Below are 26,223 nucleotides of genomic sequence, written 5' to 3' on the forward strand. Positions count from 1 at the left end.
GAGGAAAAACTCCCTTTAACGGAAGAAACCTCCGACAGACCCCGGCTCTTGGTGGGCGGCCTTCTGCCTCGACCGGTTGGGGTGAGTAGATAGAGGAGAGACAAAAGAAGAAAAGCAACAAGACACAACAATCAAACACTGATCAGGTCGGTGTGGCTGGTGACTGCTCGTCAGAGACATAGAGCTCCAGGGCCAGGGCTACCTGAAATTGATATTGGATTAGCATTTGTTGGATATGTGTAAAATTATGTGTGTTGACATATCAACTGTCTTTACATGCTTGAAAGAATAAATAAAATAAATAAATAAATAGTAAAGAAAGGGGGGAAATGGCAAACAGTGCCAGAAAAAGAAAACCCGAGGGTAAAGGAGGGAAAAAAAAAAAATCAAGATCAGAGAGAAGAGCTGGAGGAGGACATAAGGATGAGGAATGGCAAGAGCCTATATGACCTCCCCCTGTTATCCTGGTCTACCCTTCTTCCTGCTCTGTTATTCCACATCTCTCTATCCCTGCCCCACCCCTCTCTCTCTCTCTCAATCTCTCTATTCTCCTGCTCTCGAGTCGACCTGCTCAGACAGGGGTGAAGAGTTCAGGCGCTTCAAAGACTGCAGTGTGGAGACTGCATGTCATATGGGAGCCACAGCAGCCTTGCCTGCAGACTTCACAGACAGCTGCTGCTACAATTGATCCTCGACCAGCTAGCTCTCAGTAGTTCGGCCTTCCGACGATTGCAAACTGCAGCTACATCTGACTCTAGAGCAGTGTGTTTGATGAACAGCCCGTAAGGAGCCAGATATGGCCCTTATGAAGCGGCCCTGAATAAAAACATTTGGAACAAGCCAGAGCTGGTCCAATGCTGAAACTTTAAGGTCAAGACAAAAGAGAGAAGAAATGCCTCTGTGATTTCTGTAATTACATCTGCATATGAACACATATAAAGCAAAGGGCAAAAGGAATCAACTCCATATTTCTGTAAACAGAACTATAGGCAGCGATAAGATACCAATGAGACAGAATATGGAGGATGGGAGTAAGGAGGTCGGCGAGCGGCCATACTGAGGACACCATCAGAGCAGTGCAGTTAATATGAAGTAATACTGTGCAGTAACACCAATGTTGTGAATCAGTGTGCTGGGATAAACCACGCTGAGTAAGCTATATGTATTTTAATATATAAATATAATTTGTAAAGTATTGTAATTTCAGTGCTCCTTTGACTTAGCTGCCTAGAAGCTGACAAAATCTGTTTCCTGTATTATTTGACCTGTACAAATATGAGTAATTTTGATAGTAAAATTGTTCTGTTTGTCACATAACATTTACTGATTAATAATGATGATGATGAATAAGAGCCATGATACTTTTTCTTAGACTTCAACTTACTGTCCATGGTGCAAAAGGCGGGAGGAGTGAAACTGCAGTGAAAACAGATCTAAAAAGAGCCAAATTTATTTTCAGTTCTCCATCACTGCAATGGAAGTAATGGTGCATAATCTAAACAAACACATTCTACAACCAAGGGACACATAATGATAAAACGTAAGTTCCACTTCCCTTGACCACGTCCTTACAGCTACCTGAAGGCAGCAAGAGATGTACAGGGTGTCTGATCTATCTGTAGCAAGTGCAGAGCCATTATGCACACTGATCCACTGTGGTTACCTTGAGGAAACCACGCATGGTCAACCAGGCTGCTGCATACTGCCACTTTAGTTATTGCTTTTTAATTAATGCATCTTAATATCACTCTGTCACCAGAGTTGGTGAACAAAACCAGGGATAAAACACCTGTTAATATTAAGCCTACAATCCGAATGCTAACAGGAAATGCCTGTGCTGTAAGTAAGTTGTAATATCAACAAAAAAGAACCTCATAAGCTAAAACTCTGTCGCTGTCAGTTTGGGTCAAGGTCTTTCTGTTCCTTAGAGGTCAAAATTGCTTAATACAATTTTTATTAGATGGGTAAATAGCGCTGTAGAGTGAAGAGGGCCTGTAAAATGTCCTCAGAGATGGAAGGCCTGTTCCTAAGGAATGAGGAATGAGTTAAGCGAGTACAAAGTGTGATTTCACACCTATAGTGACGGTGGCTGGCTGGTGAGTGGGTGGCACGGCTGTTGCCCACACGATGCCAGTCTGCCAGGGCACCACCTAGGGCCCTGAAACCCCCCAACCCCTCCCCCTTTCCTGTGACGCCATGTTCCCCTTGCCCTACAATGCCAGTGCCCATCTGGTAGGACACGTTAGCCACTGGCACCAGGGACTATTTAGTCTGGCGTAATTAGCCCCCAGACACCAGCAGCAGGGTTTTAAACAGATGTGGGGGAGGTAGCGCTCGTGAGGCGACTCAACTCGACCAACCAATGTTTGATAAGAAAGAGGAGAGAGGGGGAAAGGAGAGGGAGGAAGAAGTGACCTAGTTAAAGGAATGATGCAACTCATGTTACAGCACAATGAGCAGTAATGATGACAACCCCACTTGCTCTGACTGTCCAGTGCTATGGTTGAGGAAGATGAGCAGCAGAATTTAATTAGGTTGTGTCCATTTGCTGTTCTGACAAGCAAGAATGAGGGAATAAGCACTTTTTAACATTCAGTTATTGATGTTTTGAACAAAGAAAATGCTTATTTTATGTCCCCCGTTGTGATTTCCCTATTTAAGTATCCCTACTGGGTTACTGTGTTCTCTAACTGACCTTTGCCGTGGGACACGGGGAGGTTACAATGTAGACTGCCCTTGAACCTCATGACCATAATCACACGTGACTGTAACGGTTTTGACCTTTCCTTGGCTTTCTCCTTTCCTCCTCACCATCTTTCTTTCCTTCCCTTCCCCCCAGGGTCATTTCAGGGTCCAGACTCTTGTCAAGGCTGTCACTCTCGACAGCCCTCTCCATCTACCACCCCCGCTGTTGCCATGGTAATGGACGGCTCTGCGCTCCGAAGACAGCGTGAGGGGGCAGAGGGAGCCAGCGGACGGATGAACGGGAGGGGATAAATGCTGCCTGTGCTGCTTGAGGACCAAATAAATTGGTAGGATGTCAGTGCAGGGATTGGAAATGGCAGCAAGGATATGAAAGACAGATGATTAACAGGGATAAAACAAAGAACACAGGTGGAGGCAGTACAGTGGAGGAATTATATTTTACACACAAAGGCCAATGTCTTGTATTTCTGTTAGCTTAGAGTAACCATGTCATTTTTGTCTTCCTCAAATGCACACATAGAGGCTCATCCACACACACACAGGGAAACATGACCCGGGGGCATGCGGTAGAGCAGCGCACATGTAGTACCACAGAGCGCCCAGCCAGCATGAGTCATACTGAACACCAGTCAACCCAGAGAGAACAATGGCAACTGGTGTGTGAGGTTGTCTGTCAAGCACGCTCACACTGGCACAGGATGAACAGCCACGGATGGAGCAACGCCCCACTGCACTACCATCACGGATGCATATTTGCACAAGTGTTTCACATTACAAATTTAATGGCTGCACAATTCCAGTGCACTTATTATTCCAGTGTTGAAATCATCCTGGTATTTCTTCGAAAGGAAAGGCAGTTCATGAGGCCTGCCAGGTTTTAGACCGACTAAAATTTTAAAACTGTTTTGTTCAGAAAATACATGTATTGCAACTAACTGCCACATAAGGAAACAACACAAAGCTAGAAAAGCCAGTTCTGTTGGAGAGACACACTCCAGCAGCCCACAGTGGACAAACACCTCTCCATAACACACTTGTACTAAACCTGGTATTCATACGATACAAAATAAAGACCCAAGCTGCAGCCCCTGCCTGGGTATTTGTTACTAATATTCTTGCTGTGCTCAAACCATTAGCTATAAAAGCTAAATCATGCTGCACTGGGTGATATCACAGTGGGTCACACAGACATGGTGCATGTCAAAAATATTACCTTCTAACTGTTTGCACCGGAATGAAGGCCAAGTCAGGGATGTTTTAAGTTCAACAACACAAACAGATACAGTATATATTCTGGCATTTGTGGGCCTTGTACAGGGACTAAAGAGAAAACAACGTCTATATTACCGGTTTCACAAAAGTTGAATTAACCTAATGCAGAGAAGGGCAGAAAGAAAGTGAGGGGTCAAGACAAGCAACCTGAATATCATCACAGACAAGGGAAACAAAGTCTTTGCAGCAACCATCTGGAGCAGAGACTTCAGAGAAACAAAGTCTGTTTCATCATATATACTTTTTCCTCAGACGTACATTTTGCTCACCTATAGGAAGCCACCAGCTTTAGCTTGTTAAATGTGCCATGGCAGAGAACAACAGAAGGCTTTTTATAGCGGCCAGCGTCATAACCTTTGGCCTGTAGCTAACCTCTCAGGCTGCTGTTGGCTGGTGTGAAGCTCACACAGCCGACAACAAATATTTATAACAATGCGTATATGGCTGTTTTTGCACTGTTTAACACAAACTTAAAAAATATACTATTTGCATTAAATACATGTTTATGTTTTGCTTAGACTTGGAGGAATTACAGGAAGAGCAATCGGTGCCAACCTGCCCTCCATGGAGGACCTGTACACCTCACAGGTCAAGAGGAGGGAGGACTTCTGCAGACCCCTCACACCTTGGACAGTCTCTCTGAACTACAGAACACTTCACACCGGAAGAACTAGACACACAAACACAGCTTCTTTCCCTGGACCATCACTCTGACGAACTGTTAATCCATGTCTATGGAACAGGATAACAGCCCCCAGTGTAATAAACTAGAAATATAACCGCTGTATACAACAATCTGATTTGATTGCACACATTTTTCTATTTTGAATGCACATTTCTTTTCTTTCCTTGTTGCCTTAGCATACAGCCTATGTACTGGAGTCAAATTCCTTGAGTGTTAAACATACTGTACTTGGCCAATAAAGATGATTCTGATTCTGATATTTGTGTGGACTGTTGCACAGGTCAGAAATACAAAACCCCCTTTTGCACTTCCCCCTTAATGTTGACATATCAAACAGAACCATAGGTAAGTACAAACCTGAAAGCTTAATCAACAGCTCTGAGGCCACCTTAACATTGATATCCTGGCTCAGCAAGCTGTTCTTGGACATGGGGCTTCCTTCCCTTGGTTTCACTGGCCCTGGACGCTCTGAGGCTGCTGCCGTCCCTGTTGGCCCATCCTGGCAGAAAGTCGCAGGGAAGCTTGACTGGGCCTGGCTCTGGGATTGAGAGGATGGTCTAGGGCTCAGCGCTTCCTCCACTTTGGGCTCTTCCTTCAGGTGGAACGGAGACTTGAGTGTCTCCTTCTGGTTGGCTGCTGCAGCCAGAAAAACAGAAAAGACTGAAGGAATGAGAAGAAGTATAAGAGGAGAAACTAGGAGGTGGCAGTAGAAGGAGAGAGCTAATACTTGTGACTGGTATCTGAAAGACGTGTTAAACTGTGTATGGCATGTTTAACCCAGCAATAATTAGACATATCAATTTGCGATAAACATCTATCTTTAAATTATTATGGTGATAAATGAAAAAACCCACCTGGAGTGTAATGTAATGTTTAATTTAAGGACATTTTTCTTTCACGCTTCATATGAGCAAAGAAGACTATACATATACACAACTTAATAAAGGAATGAGCACAGGGCATTCATTCAAATGAAACGGAACAACAAAGTAGTCCATGACTGATCTGCACAGGCCTACTGCTGCTACAGACACCACGGTTGGCATGCTGTGAGCAAACACAGAGGGTGCAATCTCATGACTGTACTTTTCTCTAAGTCTTTATAGTTCATCAGCAACAAATTCCCAATTGCTCTTCTTCTTTTTTCACACACTTCTTCACACTGCACCCTCCACATCTTATTCCTAACACCGTTCTACTTTAAGTCTGGTTTCCTCTTCCCTACTTGCCTCTGACATCGTTTGAATCCTCTTCAAATGTAAGGACATGAAATAATTCCTGTGCTTCTGTGGGGCGCGACAGGAATCGGCTAAACTCTTATCTGCCATCTCTGCAGTGTGTAGCCTGGGTTAGGGACTCAATTGTCACACGGATCCCTGTGCTCTAAACTCATCTTCAAGAGAAACTGGGCCACATCTAATCCGCCTTAGATGAATAATTAATAATTAGACATGGAGCAACTTCCGATAGCCGCCAAGAAAAGAACAGCAGGGCAAGCGCATCTCTTTGTGTCTCTTAGCACAGTACACTACGCTGTGTACAAATCAAAGCTTACACAGCCATAACTTACCGCAGACTTGAAATTTTAAATGCCTGTAAAACACAGAATCTGTAAAAATGTTTTCAAATATATTCTAGTGTTTATGCAAAGGTACTTAATACCTTTATTTCATTTGGTGCAACTATGGGAGCCATGGGAAAGGTTAAAGAATACTATTGCCCACGACTGGAACTGGATGTGACACCATACCATTTTGCAGAATTATAACACTAAGCACTTCACTAAGTGGACTAAGTGATTGGTATTTGAATACTTGAAACTGCTACACTGAGGCATGTTCATTTATACTGTTAGAGGTAATTTTATTGTTAGCTGCACAATACATATTGAAAAAATATAACCGGTACCAGCCCGCCCAGCTGAATTACTGCTGGGTAGTTTGTGAGTTGTCCAACAGAGATGAATAAAGTTTTATGATTATACAATACTTTATAGATTAATCTGGTTCAGAAAACTAACTCAAGTTATAAAATAACATAGTGGAGTAAAAAGTACAATACTTTCCCCTGTAATGTAATGAAGTATCAAAGTATGAAGTAGGACAAAATACTCAAATGCAGCACTGAAGCCTCAAAATTGTACTTGAGTACTCTATCTTGAGTAAATGTACTTAGTTACATTCCACCACTGGTTTATCTAAGCAAGAATAAAGCTTGCAGGGAGTGTGTGTGAAATCCCATGATAACAAATGTGGCAAAGGTTGTTTTCTATATTTCTAGAATGATCTTTAACTGTAAAAACAGCCGCACCTCAGTTATTTTTTTCCTCACAGCAGGATGTTTTTAATGTCACTGTAAAAGTATTGATCATGCTACATGAAAAAAGCTAATTCATTTGTTGGTGCTAATACAAAAAACATTTTTTTCCAAATTTGAATGTTAATGTTCTTTGACTATGGGAAAGTGTAGCATCAGCAAACACACACACACATCTTTTGACCTACCCCTTGATACTTGTGCAGTTTTAAACTACAGTATCTGTACACCCTAGCATGTACATTTAGCTGTCTCACACATGCACATGTGTGCACACATGTGCGCGGCATGGGTATAAGCGAGGCTATCATTCTTGTGCAGACCGCTGTCCAGTCGCCTCTGGCCCCGGCAGAGATCTGCTCTGCTCCTCACCCTACTGTCTCACCTAACATCTCTAACCGCCACAGACCTGCCGCTCCCCTGCCTGCATCATCAATCTGTGCCTGCTCCAGCCCCTCTGATTAATGATGATCTATGCTCGAGAAATAGAGGGCTCAGGGACAGGGGATACAGGGCAGGAAAAGGGGACAGGTGCTTGTGTTTTGACCACCCATGTGGTGCCACGGTGCCATAATGCCACACCATGGCAGGCCGGGGCTGCAGTTCAAAAGGGGGAGAAGGAAGAGGTTTAGCAGTAGGGGGAGGATGTGGGGGGGACAGTGTCTTTAGGTTCAGGGGCAGTGGTGCACTGTCACACGCAGCACCAGCTGGAAATGTCACACTGTCAGATGTCAGCAGGCAGGCTAAGTATAACCTGGTCAGCACCTGGAAGGACGTCCTCTAATTAGAAGCGTGTTGGACCATGTTGGATCAGACAGGGACAGCACACTTGGTCACTGCCTTACAAACACACATAAAATTACACTATCCCACTCAGACTTATTGAGCTCTTAAGAAAAATCCTTACTTTCTATTGCCATATACAACAGTACATATGCTGCGTCATGGTGCTTTTGAACCAAATGCTGGAATGCACACAAGCCACTGACAAATACAGACTCAACACAAACTTAGATCCTCTCCTGTGTGGCGTCTTGAGAACTAAACAACCCCAGGACGCACACTTACACACAAAGTCATACCATGCCAGTGACCTTTTAAATTGTCGCTATAAATAGAGTGCATTTCAACTCAGAATCTATGTTACAGAGGCCAGTGAATTATTTAGTAGGCTAATCAAATGGGCAAGTTTTTTTTTTATTCCTCCAAGCTCAGTAACAAAAAGCTAGAGCACAGTAGTGACAGGAACAATTTGGCCAACAATGCCAAGCTTACACATTAGCCTTTTGTCTGTCAGTTTCACAATTGCATTGTGAGCATTTGGTCTCTGGCAGATCATCCTGTGAAGTGAACACAGATCTGGGGAGGAGATGGGCATGTCTGAGTGACTGGGCTTCGCTTATGTGAGCTTCTTGCATGTGAAAGTACATTCTCAAGCCAATGTCAGTTCCCTGTGCATAATACTGTAAGGCTACTTGTAGCTCAGGGTTGACAATACTATCGGTTTGTCTCCATGTTATCACACCCTTCTGACACCTGCCACCAACACTACTTCCATCACCATTCTTCTCTGTTTCTCTCCTTTTCGCCACACTTTCCTCTCGCTCCTCATCCGTCTCACTGCCAAGCGCTTGTCCACTCCGCCTCACCTCTCGCTCCGTGGCCAGGGCTTTCATCAAATAACTTCATTAGCTTTCCACCTCTGTCACACCAGCCTGCTCCCCCTCTGACAATTGGCTGCTGTTTTCTCACGGAGAAAAAAAAAAAAGTACAGAGCTACGTGGGGCAGGTTGAGAACCCAACAGTAGCTGACAGTGTGCTAGACACTGGACAGTGATACTGATGGCTGCAGTGGGGATGTATGGACCAGAGGTCACACACAAACGGCCTGCCTGTATCTGCTTGTGCAGAACTGGAAAGCAAAGGGCATTAAATCTCGATGTTCACAGACAAACCTAAAGACAAGACATTTTAAAATCCTAAATATCAATCTATGAGATGGTGCAGCAAAGCTCAAGTGTGCACTTAGAGTGTTTTCAGATATAATAAAAATAATGCATATCATTCAGATAATGATATATATTTTGTTCAGCAAAAATTCTTAAAAGCACTCTAGGTTCTCCATGTAGAGTGTTAAAATTCTGCCTGTGCTCCATCTCACTGTACCAAAGCGTTGCATGCAAGATACTCTCCCAGGACAAAGACAAATAAGACAACTGCAGAAGCATCATGACAGATGCAACACCTCCCACAACCCCCTGCATGCCAATTATTCACACCCAGCCAGGGTCAAGCTCGTTGTGCCTGTGTCACCGCAGCGGGGGTTGGGGGTGTGTGCAGTGCCCACTGTCATTATTAACTTGGGGTCCGCTGGGCACAGGGTAGGGGCTGCGCATTTCAAAGTGCCTCAGTGGCTTTCATCTCTGAATCAAAATGTGGATCACACTGGATAGCTAACGGTTGTGTAAGCATGCAAGGATAAAAATCAAAGCGTATGGGTATAACACTCAATGGAAAGCAGGGCAGCCCAAACATGATATGATTATTATGTCAGAGGTCTGGAAGAGGTCACTGTTTTTTATGCCTGGGGAACTGAATGCAACTCCCTCTTTGCCTCTTTCTTCCTCTCCCTTTATCTGTCACTTTCCCTCTTTTTTTTTGTCTCCCCCACCCTAGGCCTCGTGGGATTGAGGCACTGAGACTGCAGTGTAAAAGTAGGAGGGATGAGCTGCTCGTGTATACACTCAATCTGCAGTGAGGTCAAAAGAAATACAGTCTAGAGGTCCAAAGAACTTCCGCACCTCTCCCTCCTCTGGCTACTCCGTGGCATGGGTAAGCTTCAAGGATCTGAGCCCGGCTCGTCGCAGTTTCATAATCCTCTATCTCTAACTCCGCCCCCAACAAAGGGAGACCCTTGTGATCAAAGAAGCAATATTCATTAAAACCCATCATCATGCATTCAAGTTCAACATCCTCTCATCCTGCCTTTTTCTATCCCCCCTCATTCTCCTTGAATGATGTCCTGACTAAGATGTCCGATACTTGACACTGGACTGACATTGCAAGGAGCCATCTTGTCTCCTCTGGGATTTGCCTGGGCTTGATTGTGAAGTCTGAGAGTGAAGTGCAACTGGCACCCAGGGGGCATCCATGTGGAGCCAGGGCGTGCGAGATCGAGGGGGAGTTAACTGAGCCGGCCCAGTCCCTGTGCATCCTGGCAGGGTCATAGGATGGCGCTGAGGGTGCTAATCATTTCAAATTATGAATTCCTTTTTAATTATGAATTATGCATAAATTTTTAATTAATCTAATGTTCCCAGGGTTTTTTCCTCCCATCCTCACTCAAGATATCAATCTAATTACACAGCATTAAGTTGAAGAGTGCCAGCCGTAGCCTCAACCCCGGAGATGAACCTTGGTCAACCTTTTTCCATCAATCTTGCCATCGTCTCCAAGTTCATCCTTTGATATTCTGCAACATGGTGAAATGCATCTAAACACAGCCTGGACCTAGAATACCTTAGAGCAGCATGTTTGTCAAGTTTGTTTAGTTTTTCACAATACTGCCAAATCATTATTTTGCAAAACTTAGGAAGATTCCGTGCCACACTGCCACTTTTCCAGTGACAGAAAGTGCAGAATTTCATGATGACTTTGAGTCTTAAAGTACATTATGAATGGAAAATACTACTGTTCCAGCTAGGTGTTGAGATAAGCAGGCACACAGCATAAGAAAGGGCAAGAATAAGGGCAGCTGTTCCATTTCTAATTTTCTTTTCACCAAAGAGGAGCAGCTCTATGGTTTACAATCTTTAATGCAGGGTCCAAACTGACTTATACTTTCATCTCATCAACGTCTTTAGAGTAACTTTTGTTATCACTTTGTTATAATACTTAAAGACAAAGAGACTTGTTAGCAGGAGGAAGATGCCTAGAGGTTGCAGATCCTCAACTCCCCTCCCCCAGCTTGATAAGATGTGGGTTAAGAAAATTAATCCCTGCACAACTACTGTTGAGGTGCCCTTGAGCAAATTATTTAGTCCCCAACTGCCTCAGTGGAGCTAATCAGTGGCCAGTAAAGAGGACAGAGGACGAACCCCTGGGCTGACATCAAGAGTCATTTTAAAACTGTGTGCAAAAAAATCTACCCTACTCAACACCTTGGATACATGATAAAAAAGATGTAATACCAATTGGGTATTGTCAAACAAAATATGGTTCAAAACAGGCCATGTAAGATTAGAGGTAAACATAGTGTACATACTCATAGACTTTAGTGGTGTGGTGTGCAGTGACTAATTTTTATGTGCACGCTGTACTCTGCTGCAAAACATTCTGATAACATTCTCCTTCATGGTACGCTTCAAATCTATTATACTCAGAACGTCTCTTCTCTTTTGCTTATTCCACACACAGTCATCGTACACAGAAGCGACACTACTCAAGGAGGAAAGCTAATAAATCTGATGAGGTGGGTTTAACAGGATCCACAATTTGTACATAGATTGTTACTATTACTTTGATCTGTCATCTTTTCAATATAGATTTGATCTATATTTGTTTATTCTGGGTCTTTCTATCACAGTGGTTGTTTATTAAGTATATCCACCTAAAGCTAATGCTGTCCTCTAATAATTCCTCCTGTCATGAAGGTGAGAATGTTCAGGTTTCACATTGAGGCTAGGCTGAAGAAATATGTATAATGCAGCATGAGGCCAGGCTGAAGAAATATGTATAATGCAGCAGAATTCATATATAGTCTATGTACTGGCAAGACAATGCTATGCTAAAACTTGGATCAGAAACACCTGCTGTTATGTAGGTGGCATTAGTTACTGTACATAATGGACCATCACAATACATATATATGCATATATTGTTAGAAATATAGAGACACCACTCCTTTGTCTGTGTCAAGTTTCAGAGCTGTTATTAAGAAACATGATATGATGTTATTGTTCTCAAGACTGGCACAATGAAAATAGCTCAAACCTATTTACTCATATATACAGTATTATATCTTCTTCAAATCGGTGTCCTAAGGGCAAGTTCTGAATTCTTCTGGGTGTTGTCTTAACCAGTGGTATTTCCAAGGCACAGACTCGAGAGAAAGTTGTGAAAAGGCCCTGGCCTACTTTTCTATCATACTCATGGGAAATACAGGTTGTGAATAAACCTGGGTACAAGTGAAGGCATGCCTGATTTCGTCAACATGCACAATAACAGTTGAACTCTGAAAAACACCCACACACACACACAGGTCTGGGTCTGAATCAACCTAAGATCCATGCAGTGTGATCTGGCATATGTTGTGTAACCTATTTCCATTCAGTGCATCGTTTAAAGTACAACACCCATGGAATTTTACCTTCTCCCTGTGTTAATGCCTGTGAAACTCTAAACACATTAAAGCATGTGCCACTGTCAAAACCCACAACTGTCGTTTCATCACAGCTCTGAGCTAACTCACAGCAGCCATTGTTTCAAAATCCATTAAAAACAGCTCACAGAGACAAACTGCAGTCTTGACCTGAACCGATAAACACAAAAGTGTTTACACTTCTTACAAATGTTATTTCTGGTGACAGTGAAGAATCAAAATAAAACTTCAGGCAAAGGTGAAACAACATCTAACTGGAGATCAGAATGGATGCCTTCATAATGAAGCCTGCAAGAAGTGAAATACTTTTCATAAAAGTGCTATTGGAATAATTGGAGTTAAAAGTCAAGCAGAGAAAAATGTACAATAAAACTAGACAGCACTCAGAGAGCGCAAATCTCCGCCAGGGCTGCTCGGTTTCCCCATAATGCCATTACACGTAAAAGCAATGTTCCCATGACAGTTTGACCATGATGATACAAGTTGTATCTGTTTGACCGAGTGTGAGGCTTAGTTACACACACAGGGTGCAGGACAGAGGCCACAGCAGGGCAGACCTGACCATGATGATACGAGTTGTATCTGTTTGACCGAGTGTGAGCCTTAGTTACACACACAGGGCGCAGGACAGAGGCCACAGCAGGGCAGACGGGAGGAGGAAGCCTGTGCTTTCACATAAGTTCCTATTTGCAGGGTCATGCGGAAGTGTGGCCGTGTTAGTTTGTTCTTTAGAACATAATTGCAAGGGGGAAAAAGTTTCATTTCTCTGATTCAGAGCTGTATTTTGCTGCCATTGCTCCCTCTCTTTATTCATGTTATCTAGCTCGATCACTGCTGTTCTCTCTCTCTCTCTCTTGGTGGAGGAGATTTTGAACACAGGCAGTGAAATTTGGACACAAAGTTGAAAAGAATGACAACAAGTTAGGTACAACTTAGATCCCTTGAATAAAACATAACTAGAAAAATAACAGGCCCATGCTGCAGGTCTCTCGAGTGTCCAATGTTAGCCGCCACGTTGGAACGGTTTTTTGTCCTCCATGGCTGTGTGCCAGTCATGTGACTGTAAAACTATGAATTGGCCCTATCTCACAATGGAGATGAATCCTTTAAAAATTCCTGGATCCTGATGACAATCCAGATCAGCAGCAAAATCTAATGAATTGTTCTGTGGGCCATACCCTACATCTCCCAGAAATTTCATCAAAATCCATTCATTATTTAAATCCTAACCACTATATCTGGGTGATACAGGTGACACCAGTGCTTGCCCCACCCTCATTAACACCACTGTGCTGCTCTTAACCCCAACCGCTTCAGTGGAGCTGGTCACTGGCCAGCAGCTCAGTCTCTGGCTGTACTGGGCAGATTCCAGATGCGAATCTGTAACTGTGTGAATGTGGGCAAGGTTGCAAATGAGAGGAGTGCTGTATTACACGTTGGTCCAGAATCTCCCATAGGTGTTCAACTGGGTTGAGATCTGGTGACTGTGAAGACCATATCTTATGATTCACATCATTTTCACACTCATCAGCGAACCCCCGTTCCCTGTGGATGGGGGCACTGTCATCCTAGAAGAGACCAGGTTTTTCCTGTAATTTGTTCCCTGTCCTTACATACATGGACTGACTGAATTAGAGCTGAATCAAGTGGCCAATTAATTTTTTATTATTATTCATTTTAAGCATCTTTAAGCAAAAATGGAAAACATTTAGGGCTTCCAGCTTTTTAAATATGAATATTTTCTGGGTCCTCCATAATACCAGACTGAACATCTTTGAGTTTAAACTGGTCAGACAAATCAGGACATTTTCAGATGCCATCATGGGGATGTTTTGCTATTTGTTGATATTCTATAGATAAAAGATTTAACTAATTACTCAAATAAATAGGCAGACCAATCAATCATGAAAATAATTGTAAGATGGGGGATCTAGATTAAGTCTTGTAACTAACCTGATAACTTCATAAGGAGGTCAGTAGCTGTCTTGGTAGTGATGTCAGGGCTGAAGAGAGAGGCTGTGGTTGGTCCACTAGGACTGGATCTGACCCCACCTCCTATCCCAACTGCAGAAAGGTCCAGAGAGTTGGCACTGCTGCTGGGATGGTCCCTGCAGATGCTAAAGGGGGAGAGCACAGACAGGTCTCTCTCCTGTGGCTCCTCCTTGATGTGGACATGATTGGAGGACGCCTCGACTGGAGGGGACGCCTGCTGCTGAGTGTCTGAGTGCAGTGGGGACGCCTCTGTCCCCCTCAGGTCCGCAGAACCACTATCACCCATCAGGGAGCCCTCGCCCTCCGTGTCTGTGGTGAGTTCCTCTTTTACCTTAATGTCTGTGCGGGGGAAGTGCTGGTGGCAGCGCATGTGAAGCTTCAGGCTGAAGTGACGGGAGGAGGTGAAGGGGCAAAGTTCGCACTGAAATGTCTCACCCCGGTCCTGGTGCTGATGTACCTGAGGATGGAAGACAGGTCTATGTGTTAAACCATTTCTTTTCTCTAGTACTACAGGACACCAAGATGAAAAACAGGATGTTTTGCTTCATTTCAGTTACATTTGTGAGATTCTACTACAAGCATGCATGATAGAAGAAAAATAAGCACTGATTAAAGATGATGTGGGGTGGCATGGGGTGCAGGGTCACAAAATGAATATCCATATGGTCTCACCTTCATGTGGGACTTGAGATTGTCTTTGCGAGCACAGCGGAAGGGACACAGGGGACACTGGTGGCTTTTCAAGCCTGTGTGGATAACCATGTGTCTCTTCCAGTAGCTCTTGCGTTTGATGACCAGTCCACAAACAGGACACTGGAATGGTTTACCACCATCCTCAGGAGAGCCTTGAGGGGATCACAGGTCATTGTTACCTTTTACAAAGAACATTCAAAATGTATTATGTTGAAGAAATGCACCTTTATTACTTTAAGGTAATAAAAATCGTGCCTATTCTGCAAGGAACAACTTCTACACACCTAATGGTGAATCCTACGAAGGGAAATGCCAGCTGGAAGCAATGGAACAATGAAAGTAAAACTCAACTCAACTGTTTTAGTATCTCGATTATTGTTGTTGGCTTCATATCCGGCATACATTATTGTTTAATTGGTCTTATTAGAAAGAGGCATGATTGCATTACAAATTCTACAAGGGCCTGTCAGGATGGCTTCATAAGTATTCCAGCACCGTTCCTTGAAAAACATCTGGTAATCAGTGTTTGGTGAAATTACTGTGCTCAGCCATTCATTGACCTGAGGTGTAAAACCTCGAGACTGCCTATTTGCAACAATAAACTGCCATCTGCGGCCCAGCCTCTCCAAGCACAGCAGAGATCACAATGAAAAAATGACTTCTGCTTTCTCTAAGTTGAGCCGAGTGAAGCTGAAACAGAAAAAGGGAGTGGAAATGTGCCTGAGTTTGGTACATTTTTCTTAGCATACCTGTTTCCGGTGTAATCACAACCATGTCTGAGAAAAAGAGAGTGAGCTTTCCTTATATCTGTACCATGCAGAACATAACAGTGCAGTAGTTTTATAGTGGTACTGGTAAGGGACGATAATAAAACAAGACATGACAGTCAATAATCAAGGTCACATTTTTCAGTCTGGCGACCAAACAACTACCTGCATTTTTACAGTGCTGTTTGACCTTGACGGCTTGTGGGTTTGAGCAGACCCCCTTTTTAGCATGCAGATCACAGACTATTACATCAACTGCCTCATCTGTCTGAAGTCAATTTGATCCAGCCATTTTAGATTTGGTGGGGTTGTGACACAATCCCTCAAAAGTGCCCATCCATCTCCCTGAAAACATTCTGCTCTCCCTAAAGCCTACTTGGTTAGAGCCTTGCACTTTGAAGCTTTCTCTCTCCCTGTGCAAGAGTAAAATCTTTGTGCGCACCCTTGTTTGGGTTATATGTCGACATTTGAATACACACACAGAGATTTTGCATGACCGATTGTGAATAACGGAGAGAGGGCGAGACAAAGACAGAGAGAGCGTGCGTGCATCTGTATCCAGTCAGTGGAAAGTATGATGTGTTTGGTTTTAGGTCTGCTGTGCTGATCAGTGCAGAGGGCTCTGGTTAGAGGGGTTTGAAGCCAGGAGGAGGCTGCCGAGATGGATATGGACTCCAAGGCTCCCCGCTGTGCAGAGCGCACACTGATGGCCCCCTTTTGGCAGCACGCACATCCGAGCACAAACGAGTTGGTCTGGGAAGGCAGTGAGGTCTCAGTCGGAACCCCCCGTCGAGCCCACAGACCATTTCCCAGACTAGAAGGCCAGCCAGGGCTGTTGTCTCTTGGCTATGCTTTCTGCTCACTGACAGTTGAGGCTGAGTCTACACTACTTGCTAATTCAGTGCCAGTGAGGTGAGAACAAAACTATCACAAAACTAGAGAAAACGTCTTGGAAGTTCAGAATTCTGCTTTGTGAGATAGTTCTGGTAACAAGTAAACCTGCTACTCCCCCATGCAATGACAGCAAAGACATTTTATTTATTATTAGGAGTCACACTTCGATAGGAATATTAGTTTTAATTTATCGTCCCAAATGGTTTTAAGTTACATTTCACGGTATCGGTGTTGTTATTTCTTTGGCAAATGCTGAATGGGAAGAAGGGTAATGATGGAGGAAATATTTCTCTTGAGCTTCAAGGGCACAGAGTGAAGGGGGATGAAAACTTTCCATGAATGAAATACAGCTGAAACGATCTAGAACCCTCAGTCTCTCTCTTCTATGTAAACATAAGGTCATTTAATTTCTTTATAGCCACCTTGATTGAAATTAGCTTGATTTCCCCAAGTAGCCAGTGTTCAACACAACACAAAATGTTTTGTAGCGTTTTGTAACTGTGTGAAAATCGTATAACTGGGAAAACAGACAAATGTACATAACTGAAAGCTACAGTATGTAACTTTTTCAGACATTTTTGTTGTAGAAATATGCTCCAAAACTTGTCTTAATGTGGAGAGGTGCCGTTGAAGCGTACTGCAACCCAGAGATATAAGTTTCTAAAAGGTTTTGAGCAGGACGGACTTTTCTAACCGATCAGAGGATTGCAATTATTTCTGCATAACTGGTAGGTATGTTGCATTTTTATTTCTTGTTGGGCAGAGTGTGACATAGTGTAGCATACTGTAGTAAAGCAGTGTGGAGGAGGGAGAGGGAGTGTCGGGTGGAGCAGAGTGGATTGATTTGGAGTTTCATGCTAGTGCTATGTTAAATTATATACCGCAGGTTTAAGCCGAGTTCTACTCTTATTATCTGTACTGGTGCACCTATGACTTTGATCAGTTGTTACTATTTATACAGTGATTTTGATGCATGTAGTATTACTTTCATGGGCCACTTAGATTACCTGCTTGGCTGTTGGGTTTGCCTCTGCCCTTTGGAGTAGAGGGTAACAGCAACTCTAGGTTCTGGGTGGGTGTAGAGGGCGTGGGGGCCTTCCGGTTCTTGTCCAACAGGGGCTTCACATCCTCTTGGAGGACTCCAGCATTCGTCAAGGGGGAACCCTCCTTCTTATCTGCCAGTAGGTTACCCGCTGCCCTGGCTGCCACCTCTTTGAGCAAAGCAGCAGAGGATGTCATTGAAACAAGTGAAAGGAAGGAACTTGCTGAGGCTTGGTGGTCAGTGGTGGCACTGGCCGTTGACAAGGCTTGGCTCCGCTCACTGACTTTCTTGGAAAGTGCGGCGAGGGTGGAGCTAGCTGACTGTGGGCTAAATGGAGAGCTGAAGGTATCAAAGCGCACCACATCATCTCCTCGACCAGATCCTCCAAGGGCTGGCATTGCAGATGAGGCAGAGGTGGAGGAGGAAGAAGAAGTCGTTGAGGAGGACGCCACCGCATTTTTGTCTTGAAGTACAGCATTTGCTGCTGCTTTTAACTTCTGGATTGCAGAGTCTGGGGACAGGCTGGAGCCACAGGGTGTTGAACAGCTGGCTGGTGGCCATTTATCTGCAACACCTGCCCATACAAAGCCACTGCCATTGCTAGGAGTGACCGAGTTAAAGGGTTCAAGGGGCTCTTGCTTAATGTTGGTGAGTGAGGGTGCCAAGGAGGCAGGTGAGGCTGAACCACTGTTGTTGTTGTTGGCCAGTTTTCGGGCAAGAGCACTTAACTGCTGGGCATGGTGGGAAGACGGGGAGAGGGTCAACGACGGAGCTAGACCTATTGGAGGAGACTCCCCTCCAGCACCTCCCCTGGACCGGCCCAGGAGCTCCCCAGTGTCAAGTTTCAGTGAGCCAGCCTCAAGGAGGCGCCGTAGGTTGCTGCTGAGGGGTTTTCCCAGGGCACGAGACGCTGCCTCACCATACAGTGATGACACCACTGTGGAGAGTGTGTCCTGGGCCGAGAATGCACCTCCATCCAGTCCAAGAAGTTCCAAAGAGGCACGATGTATGGGTGTGGGGCAACCCAGTGAACTCTCACCTCCACAGGTGTCATGGTCGGCAGACCCAGTGCTGACTCCAAGCCGTTCATCAGGAGAGGAGCATCTGGGCAGGAGGAGCTCATCCTGGGTGTCTCCATAAGATGACGACTCTGAACGTGTGTCAGAAGCATTCCCAAACCAACCTTCCTCCTCCACAGCACTGGCATCAGGCCCTCCGTCCTCATTGCTGTCCACATCTGGAAGACCAATAAAAATATACAATTTACTTCCAGGGGACAGAAATAAATGTTGTGCAAGCAAGGAAAATACCACCATTCTGCTCTAGTGAACAGTCAGACTAGGCTTTATCTTTTAGCTACACATGAGTATCCTGAGTAAAAACATTGAACACTTATTAAGTAATGTTAATAGGCAAAGTCATAGTCCGCATACAGCTTTTAATACTGGAAGCAGTATTTACTACTCATTTTTATTATTTTACATGCTTGTTTGAAGCAATTAGTATAATATGCACCATGTGAAAGCCTAACTGGGCCTAGGCTACTGAAGATTCATACCTGGCCAAACCCAAGTCTAAAGGACATTTAAAGCTGCATAAACACACTTCAGTGCTCAGCAAGGAGACCACTAAAACGATTTCCAGTAGAAATTCAACTTCTTTCCTTTATAATAGCAGCTTTGCAAATGATGCATTCAAGATGTTTGAGTAATTTAGATTTTGTGTCCTTTTTAACCATATTTTTCCCACCCTTGGTCTGGAAGAGTCGAGTAAAGGGGTTACCATGACAACAGGTCCTTCTGGGAAGCTAGACAGCAAAGATTAGGGTAATGGAGGTTACAGAACTATATTAATATTCATGAGCCTGCAGATACCACCGGGGAGCCAATAAGGATAGGGTTAAGGTCACCAAGGGTCATTAATATACACTTCATGTATCAATATTCATAAGCAAAACATTACAGCTTGCCAGACAAGGGCGAACAAAGAAAAGTGAATATTCCTGATACATATTAACAAACCTCCATAAGAATATGTCAAAAACACCAAGCCTGGGCAAAACAAAATGTCAAAACTGACTTTTTTTCACCTCTTTGGGTTACTGTACCCAACCTCACAAACATCTGATAAAAAGGAACTGGCTGAGATTCCTGAGAAATCTGGGCACTCGTACAGCCGCAAAAAGATGAGGCTATGAGAGAATTATTTAAATCGTCTCACACACCAACATACATACATCCACACACTCACTTCACAACCCTGACAGAGACCTGGAGAATCTTCTCTCTGTTTACAGGCAAAGGCAAAATGGTTGCCAGGCAACCCAGCCCAGCAACCTGTTGGGATCTTTAGAGGTGGCTGACATCTGGCCAGTGTGGCTCACCATGGTCCAAAAAGGTGTCCGCAATCACAACCCACTATGACCGCTACTCTCTAGCTGTAACAGATATCAAACAGAGCTTACACACTTCCCAACATCTTCTCCAACACATACACACCTCCATTTCAAAGAAACACACAACCAAACACTGACCGAAAAAGGAAGATGTCAAAAGTCAACTGAACAAATTATGTTAATCCTTGGGCGTTCCAAACTGTCTAGCAGACATTACACAATAAACGGATGTCTAACAGACTTCACCTAGACAAGAATGCACAATGTATGTAAGGCTGATGATCATCACCCTTCTCATTTCTTCAAACTGATATAAAAGTGAATAAAAGTGCCAAATTACGCTTGTGTGACTGTGAACACAATTTCCTTTGGGCCTTGAAGCCATTTTGGCCACCTGGGTAGGGTTAACAGGAATAAGGGAGGGAGAGGGAGAAAACACCAGTGAGTCATACAGGGCAGGGCTTGACCCATTTCCATGTGACGTGTGAAAAGCTGCAAGAGCCACTAATGGCTGTAATGTGGTTAGAGAGAAATCGCTAGATTGCTGACCCAAGGTCTCAGCTTTGAGGCTGAACTCTCTTGCTTCCTAGGTTCACTATTTAAACCAAGGGTTAGGTGCAACTGAATGCAACACTACACCACAAGTCTTCTGCCAGAGTGTTACAGTGCACTGATGCACTCCACTGCCATGGCTTTGTATGTTACAGGCGAGCCACCCCTGTGGGCGGAATGACATTTCCCAAGGTCATGGTCTCTGGCCCAAGCTCTAAGGGGGCTTCGTCTGCACTTTGTACTTGCAACTGCTGTAGTATGCCCACCACACACATGAGGACAAACAACAGCACGTGCATACACATTTAAACTACATAATAACACATAGGCAAGAATGTGATTTAATGATGAAGTCCTCCCTGATGGCTTTTTTTTTTCCTGACACACATTCAATTGCTTTGCCTCGGGTATGGTGGTTGGCTCAGCGACAGTAACTGCAACCCCCATCGCTCCACTCCCCACCACTGATGGAAGCATGGCGATACGGGCTGAGGCGGTGAGCGTCTGCCACTGAAAAGGAACCATTTAGTGGTGTAATGGTGGGGATGACTTGCATGTTGAGACAAACAGCTGCAGGGTGCTCAGCAGTCTGGATCCGTTATCACTCACACATACGAGTGAATCAGTGGTAGTGCAGTGGCAGGGGATTTTCTCTCTGGGCCATAGCACCACCACATTACAGACAAAGAGAGCTATAACAAGTCAAAATGCAGGCTAAGGTTAAAGAAAGAGGCATTAAGCTTCAAGACTGGCCACAGTAAATTGTCTTGAGCTAGACCAGAGATGTACATTGAGGAGCTAAAAATGGTGTGATACACCTCTGTAGCCTCTGTAGCTTGCAGTGTTTGAAGATGTTTCTTGTGTTAACCTGTCACAGAAAAGAGACAAGGAGCTCACAGCCTGAAACTACAGCTGAAAACAGCTGGACAATTCAGGTAGTGAACTTGTTCACTGTTTCACCACGCAGCACCATCAACAACAATCTCCATTTGTGAATTTGGCAGGATTATTTTTGCTATGACTTTTCTATTACACGTGTATTTGTGTGTGCACGCACATACAAGTTCAGTACAGGAGTCGGCCAGACTTCAGCTAACACCGTCACACAGAATGATTACTGGTAAAGGGAAGGGTGTGATTTAGAGAAGGGAGCGAAGAGCACCGGACTGGAGTAAAGGTAGGTCATGAGGTCATCCATCACATGACTTGTGCGAGGCTGCTGACTAACATATTCCCTCTCTCTTACACACACACAAAACTACTCTGCGACTTAAGCCAGGCATGAAAATTGGCCTCACTGACCCCAGGCCAGAACAGAGTAGAGGGAGAGGAGGAGGGAAGGCGAAGGAAGGAAGGGAGAGATAGAGGGATGGTTCAGGGAGGGGTTGATTTGGCTGGGAAGGAAAGAAGAGGAGGCCATTAGCCGATTAAGGCTGGACGGAGGTGCATCAATAATGTGCTGATGTCAAAAGGAGAGTCATGCCCATGAGCTAATATAGCAATGAGAGAGAGGGAGCAGGGAATAGAGTGAGACGTAGTGCAGGTCAGGGAGTCACTAAAATCCTTGTTGACCACAAAGCCATAAAAAAAATGAAATAACATAAAAGGCTGCCACAACATGCCAAGACACAAGCCATCACATTTAACTCACCAAAATGATTAGCTTCACATCCTCCCTGCTATGACTGGGAAGGGTGATGGTAGGGTGTGTGTTTGGGGATGAATTAAGGAGTTAGAGCAAGGCGTGAGGACACAGGAAGGAAGGTGTAAGTATGGTAGTAAAGAAGGAGCCAGGGTGGTTAAGTATCCAGCTGGGCTCTAGCAGGGGTTGCCACGGCCGCGGGCCATGCTAATGAGCATGCCCGGCGGTCAGGGCTGCCTTATTAGCACTCACTGGACAATATGGTGGGAGAGATGCTCTACTGGTGGGCTCACGTCTCTGAAAATGACTAACAGTACTCCTGAGGAGGAGGTAATTCCATTAATTGGAACACACTGGATTAGGATCACTTCCCTTCCCTTTTCCATAATCTCTCACTTACTTGATCCCTTTCACAGATACATGCTGTCTTTTCTTCTTGTACTTGTAGGTCCTCTAGCTCATCTCCAGAACCAGGAACACAAATATTAATAATAAATAAATCACAGATGCTCTAAATAAATCCAGCTGGATATGTGGGAGCTAGCAGACATATTTTTCAACCCTTCAAATGAAATTATGCCCCATCAATCTGCTAAATGCTGTTGTTCTTTTGCAGAAACAAAATGGTAATTGCTCCAAAGTTTATCCATCATGTTGTTTCCATTAGGAAGTTGATGAAACACGACAACCAACATGAGAATGGCCAAGACGTGTGTCACCAAGGCAAAATGTCATACAATGGAGCAGGTAACTAATTTACCTTTGGTGAACTCAGTTATGTTTTTATGGCCTGTGCCCTGTGTTGGAAACCATGTGAATTAAGTGTCCATTAGTTAAACTGTTCTCTTAATATCAGTACTTCCATATACTATAGTAGTCAATTACAGTGGAAGGGCTTAGATGAAGATCTGGCCATATTTTAAGTTACAATTATGAAAAAACTATTTTAAGTAATGACACAGGAATCATTGTATTGTTCTTGTCCATATTGAATTCATCATTCAAACATTCGCAGAGTAGGTTGGGCAAAGTATGTGAACCCCTAGGCTAATGACCTCAACAAAGGCTAATTGGAGACAGGAGTTAGCAAGTCTAATCAATGAAAAAGTCTGGAGGTGTGGGTTAGAACTACTTTGACATAAAAAAGGTTCCAACATTCCAAGATTGCAATTCACAAGAAGCATTTTGTGGTGTGAACCATGCCTTGCAACAAAATGGATCCCAGAATATTTACAATCTGGTTGATTTGTATAAAACTGGAAAGGGTAATCTCAAAGAGGTTAGATGTTCAGTCCACAGTTATAAGTTTCAGCACCTTATGTTTATTTATACTGGTAACTTAGATGAAGATCAGATCACATTTTATGACTATTTAATGCACAAAACCAGGTCTTTCCAAAGGGCTCACATAATTTTTCATTGTACATAGTGGTATTCAAGCCCTTTACTCTGAGTAACTTGAAAATCTGACACCTATTTTTCTTCCATCCAAGAATACACTACACTATTAAACAGCCCTCTAGCAATTAAATTTGTAGACACAATATCTTAAACCAGAAAAAAATCCCCTGCATATAGTTATGTTGGCCCATCAAATACTATGAAGACACAGAATACTCCATTTCAATTCTCTGATATCTTGTCCAACGCAAACTGTGACAAGACAAGGATCTGTCTTTTAGTTTGAAGCTGAAGTGATACTTTTAGTGAGGGTCCCGGCAGCAGGGCTATATATAATGGTGGTTCTCATATTGAAATGTAGTCCAAATTACCATCTGTGTATTTTCAGCCATGGCCTCCGTGGTTTGTGGGTACTTTGGGCAGCACGCCAGAGGTGAAACAGGAAGGAGAAGTGTTCTTGGAAGAGAATGAGATGACTTGAGATCTCCAGACCCTGGTTTATTTTTCCTGTCCATTTTTAGCATCTCCCATTATAAAAAAATTCTCGCTCATAACATCAGTTGTGTCATCAAAGATATGGACCTACACTGCTGGATGGAAAGAAGTGATATGTCTGGCACATAAAGATTCTGAATAAAGGAAATGTTAGGCCCTTTACTGTCCTACCCTAAACCAAATGTATATATATATAATTTAGATTTGCTCATTTGCAGTGAGCCGTACAGTTATTGTGGTTCCTTCTGTTCCTGAACAGAATCAATTTCCACTGCACATGCAAAATCATGCTGCAAATGTGTCAGTATAATGTGAGACTGTTAAAGCAAAGCCTGACTGAGTAAATAACTGACCAGAAGCAGACATACTGTTGCATTGAGTGCAGTGAGATACTTGATGGGACTTCCTAGGATGCTAGAAAGGGGAGCACCTGGCGAGATCTCCCATAATGCCACTTGGCGCTGGGGATTATTTAGTTCAGGTTGGCAGGACTGTTTTTTTGGCCGTGTTCTGCATTATGCTGGTTGCTCCTTGTGTTCATGTGGAAAAAAAAGAAGAGGAAAAACACAAGCTCTGGTCTACTGACTCTCCTTCAACCCAATCCCCATTACAATACTGTAGCATTGGGGGCAGAGAGAAACTTTGCAGGGTCCCCCAGAATGCCTGGTTGCCAGGATGTGTTGTGGTCTTAATAAAAGTGGCTCTAGAGAGCATGCAAAAAGGTAACTTCTGTCTCCAGCTTCTTTCATTCAACCTACGTTACAATATTATACTGTATACATGACTTTTTCATCTCACTTAAGAATACCATCTGCAATTTGCAGCCCAGTCTTGAATGCAAACTGCATTACTTGGCTAATGACGCTAACTGGCGAATGAACACGGGGCAACATTTACTGTCACAGTCCCAAAAACAGCATCATAATGTCTGAAACATCAATTACACATGAAAATGTCAGATCCCATCGCCGTCCACTAATCCCCATTTCAACTGTGTACTAAGGGCAGTCACTTTCTCACCGCACCATTTTCTTACAGGCTACAAAGAAATGCAAGTGAAAAGGAAGAATGATGAAAAGTCCATGGTGCACTCATGTACCGAGATAGTGACTTCCTAAAAATAAATTATCTTGTGAATGTACTGGTGTTTTAAAACAAATATTGGATGTTTGAGTGCCACTGCCACCACCACGGTTCACAGAGTTCTCTCAAACATCAATTTGTCACATGCTACCCAAATAGAAAACACAAACGCACTATTAGGCCTTTTCCAATGCAGGAACCTACTGACCACAACGGTGTGTCCTGTGTTCCCCTTTTCTTTCCACTGCTCTCTGTCTGCTTTGGAGAGGAGTTCCAGAACTAAAAAAATTTCAGCAGCCCTCAGGAGTTAGTACTACATAAAGTTTCAGGAACTTGAGGGGGAAAGGGGGTGGGTGCCGGTAGGGTTGGCATGTGTGATCTGTTAAATGTCAGCATCACATCTCAAGTTTACAAGCAGTGTGTGAACATGGACTCACTGGTATAGAGGTAAACTGGGGACTTCACTCATACTGGTTTAGAGGTAAAGCAAGTACTTGTGGTCAAAGTTGTAGAGACATCACATTTCGGCATGTTTGTGCTCTGCTTGTTTGACAGATGTTTGATAAACTGCTCATACAGTCTCTGTTACTTTCATATTTTGCTGCAGGCATGACTGATGAGCATTGTGATCGGTGACTGGACTCTCTGCACAGCTGCGCATGTGAGTACAGCCCTGCTCTTGTGCAAACAGGGACTGAAACGGAGAAAAATACAGTGGAAAAGCAAGGTGGAACAGACCACATCAGCCTTTCAAGTTCCACCGGATTACGAGTAGAGGACGCACCAAGTTACAGCTCGTTAAGTTCCTGTGGTGGATAAACACTATCGTTGCTATGCGTGGGGAGAACTGCAACAACAAAGAAATAGCTTGGAAAGTCAACTGTGTAGAAATGTACAATACATCAGAG

General features: G+C 43.8%; 1 protein-coding gene across 2 annotated transcripts in view; it reads right to left on the reverse strand.

The window, feature by feature from the left end:
• znf827 (zinc finger protein 827) overlaps positions 1-26,223 on the reverse strand; it is a 64,561-nt gene that overhangs the window by 25,385 nt on the left and 12,953 nt on the right. For both annotated transcript variants that reach the window (XM_020591727.1, XM_020591728.1), the window contains exons 2-5: positions 17,713-18,984; positions 15,024-15,196; positions 14,313-14,808; positions 5,021-5,299 (exon numbers count right to left, since the gene is read on the reverse strand). In XM_020591727.1, coding sequence (XP_020447383.1) covers positions 5,021-5,299; positions 14,313-14,808; positions 15,024-15,196; positions 17,713-18,984 — 2,220 coding nt within the window. The remainder of the gene's footprint in view (positions 1-5,020; positions 5,300-14,312; positions 14,809-15,023; positions 15,197-17,712; positions 18,985-26,223) is intronic.

Source organism: Monopterus albus, unplaced genomic scaffold (assembly GCF_001952655.1).
Source record: "Monopterus albus unplaced genomic scaffold, M_albus_1.0 scaffold15.1, whole genome shotgun sequence".
NCBI lineage: Eukaryota > Metazoa > Chordata > Actinopteri > Synbranchiformes > Synbranchidae > Monopterus > Monopterus albus.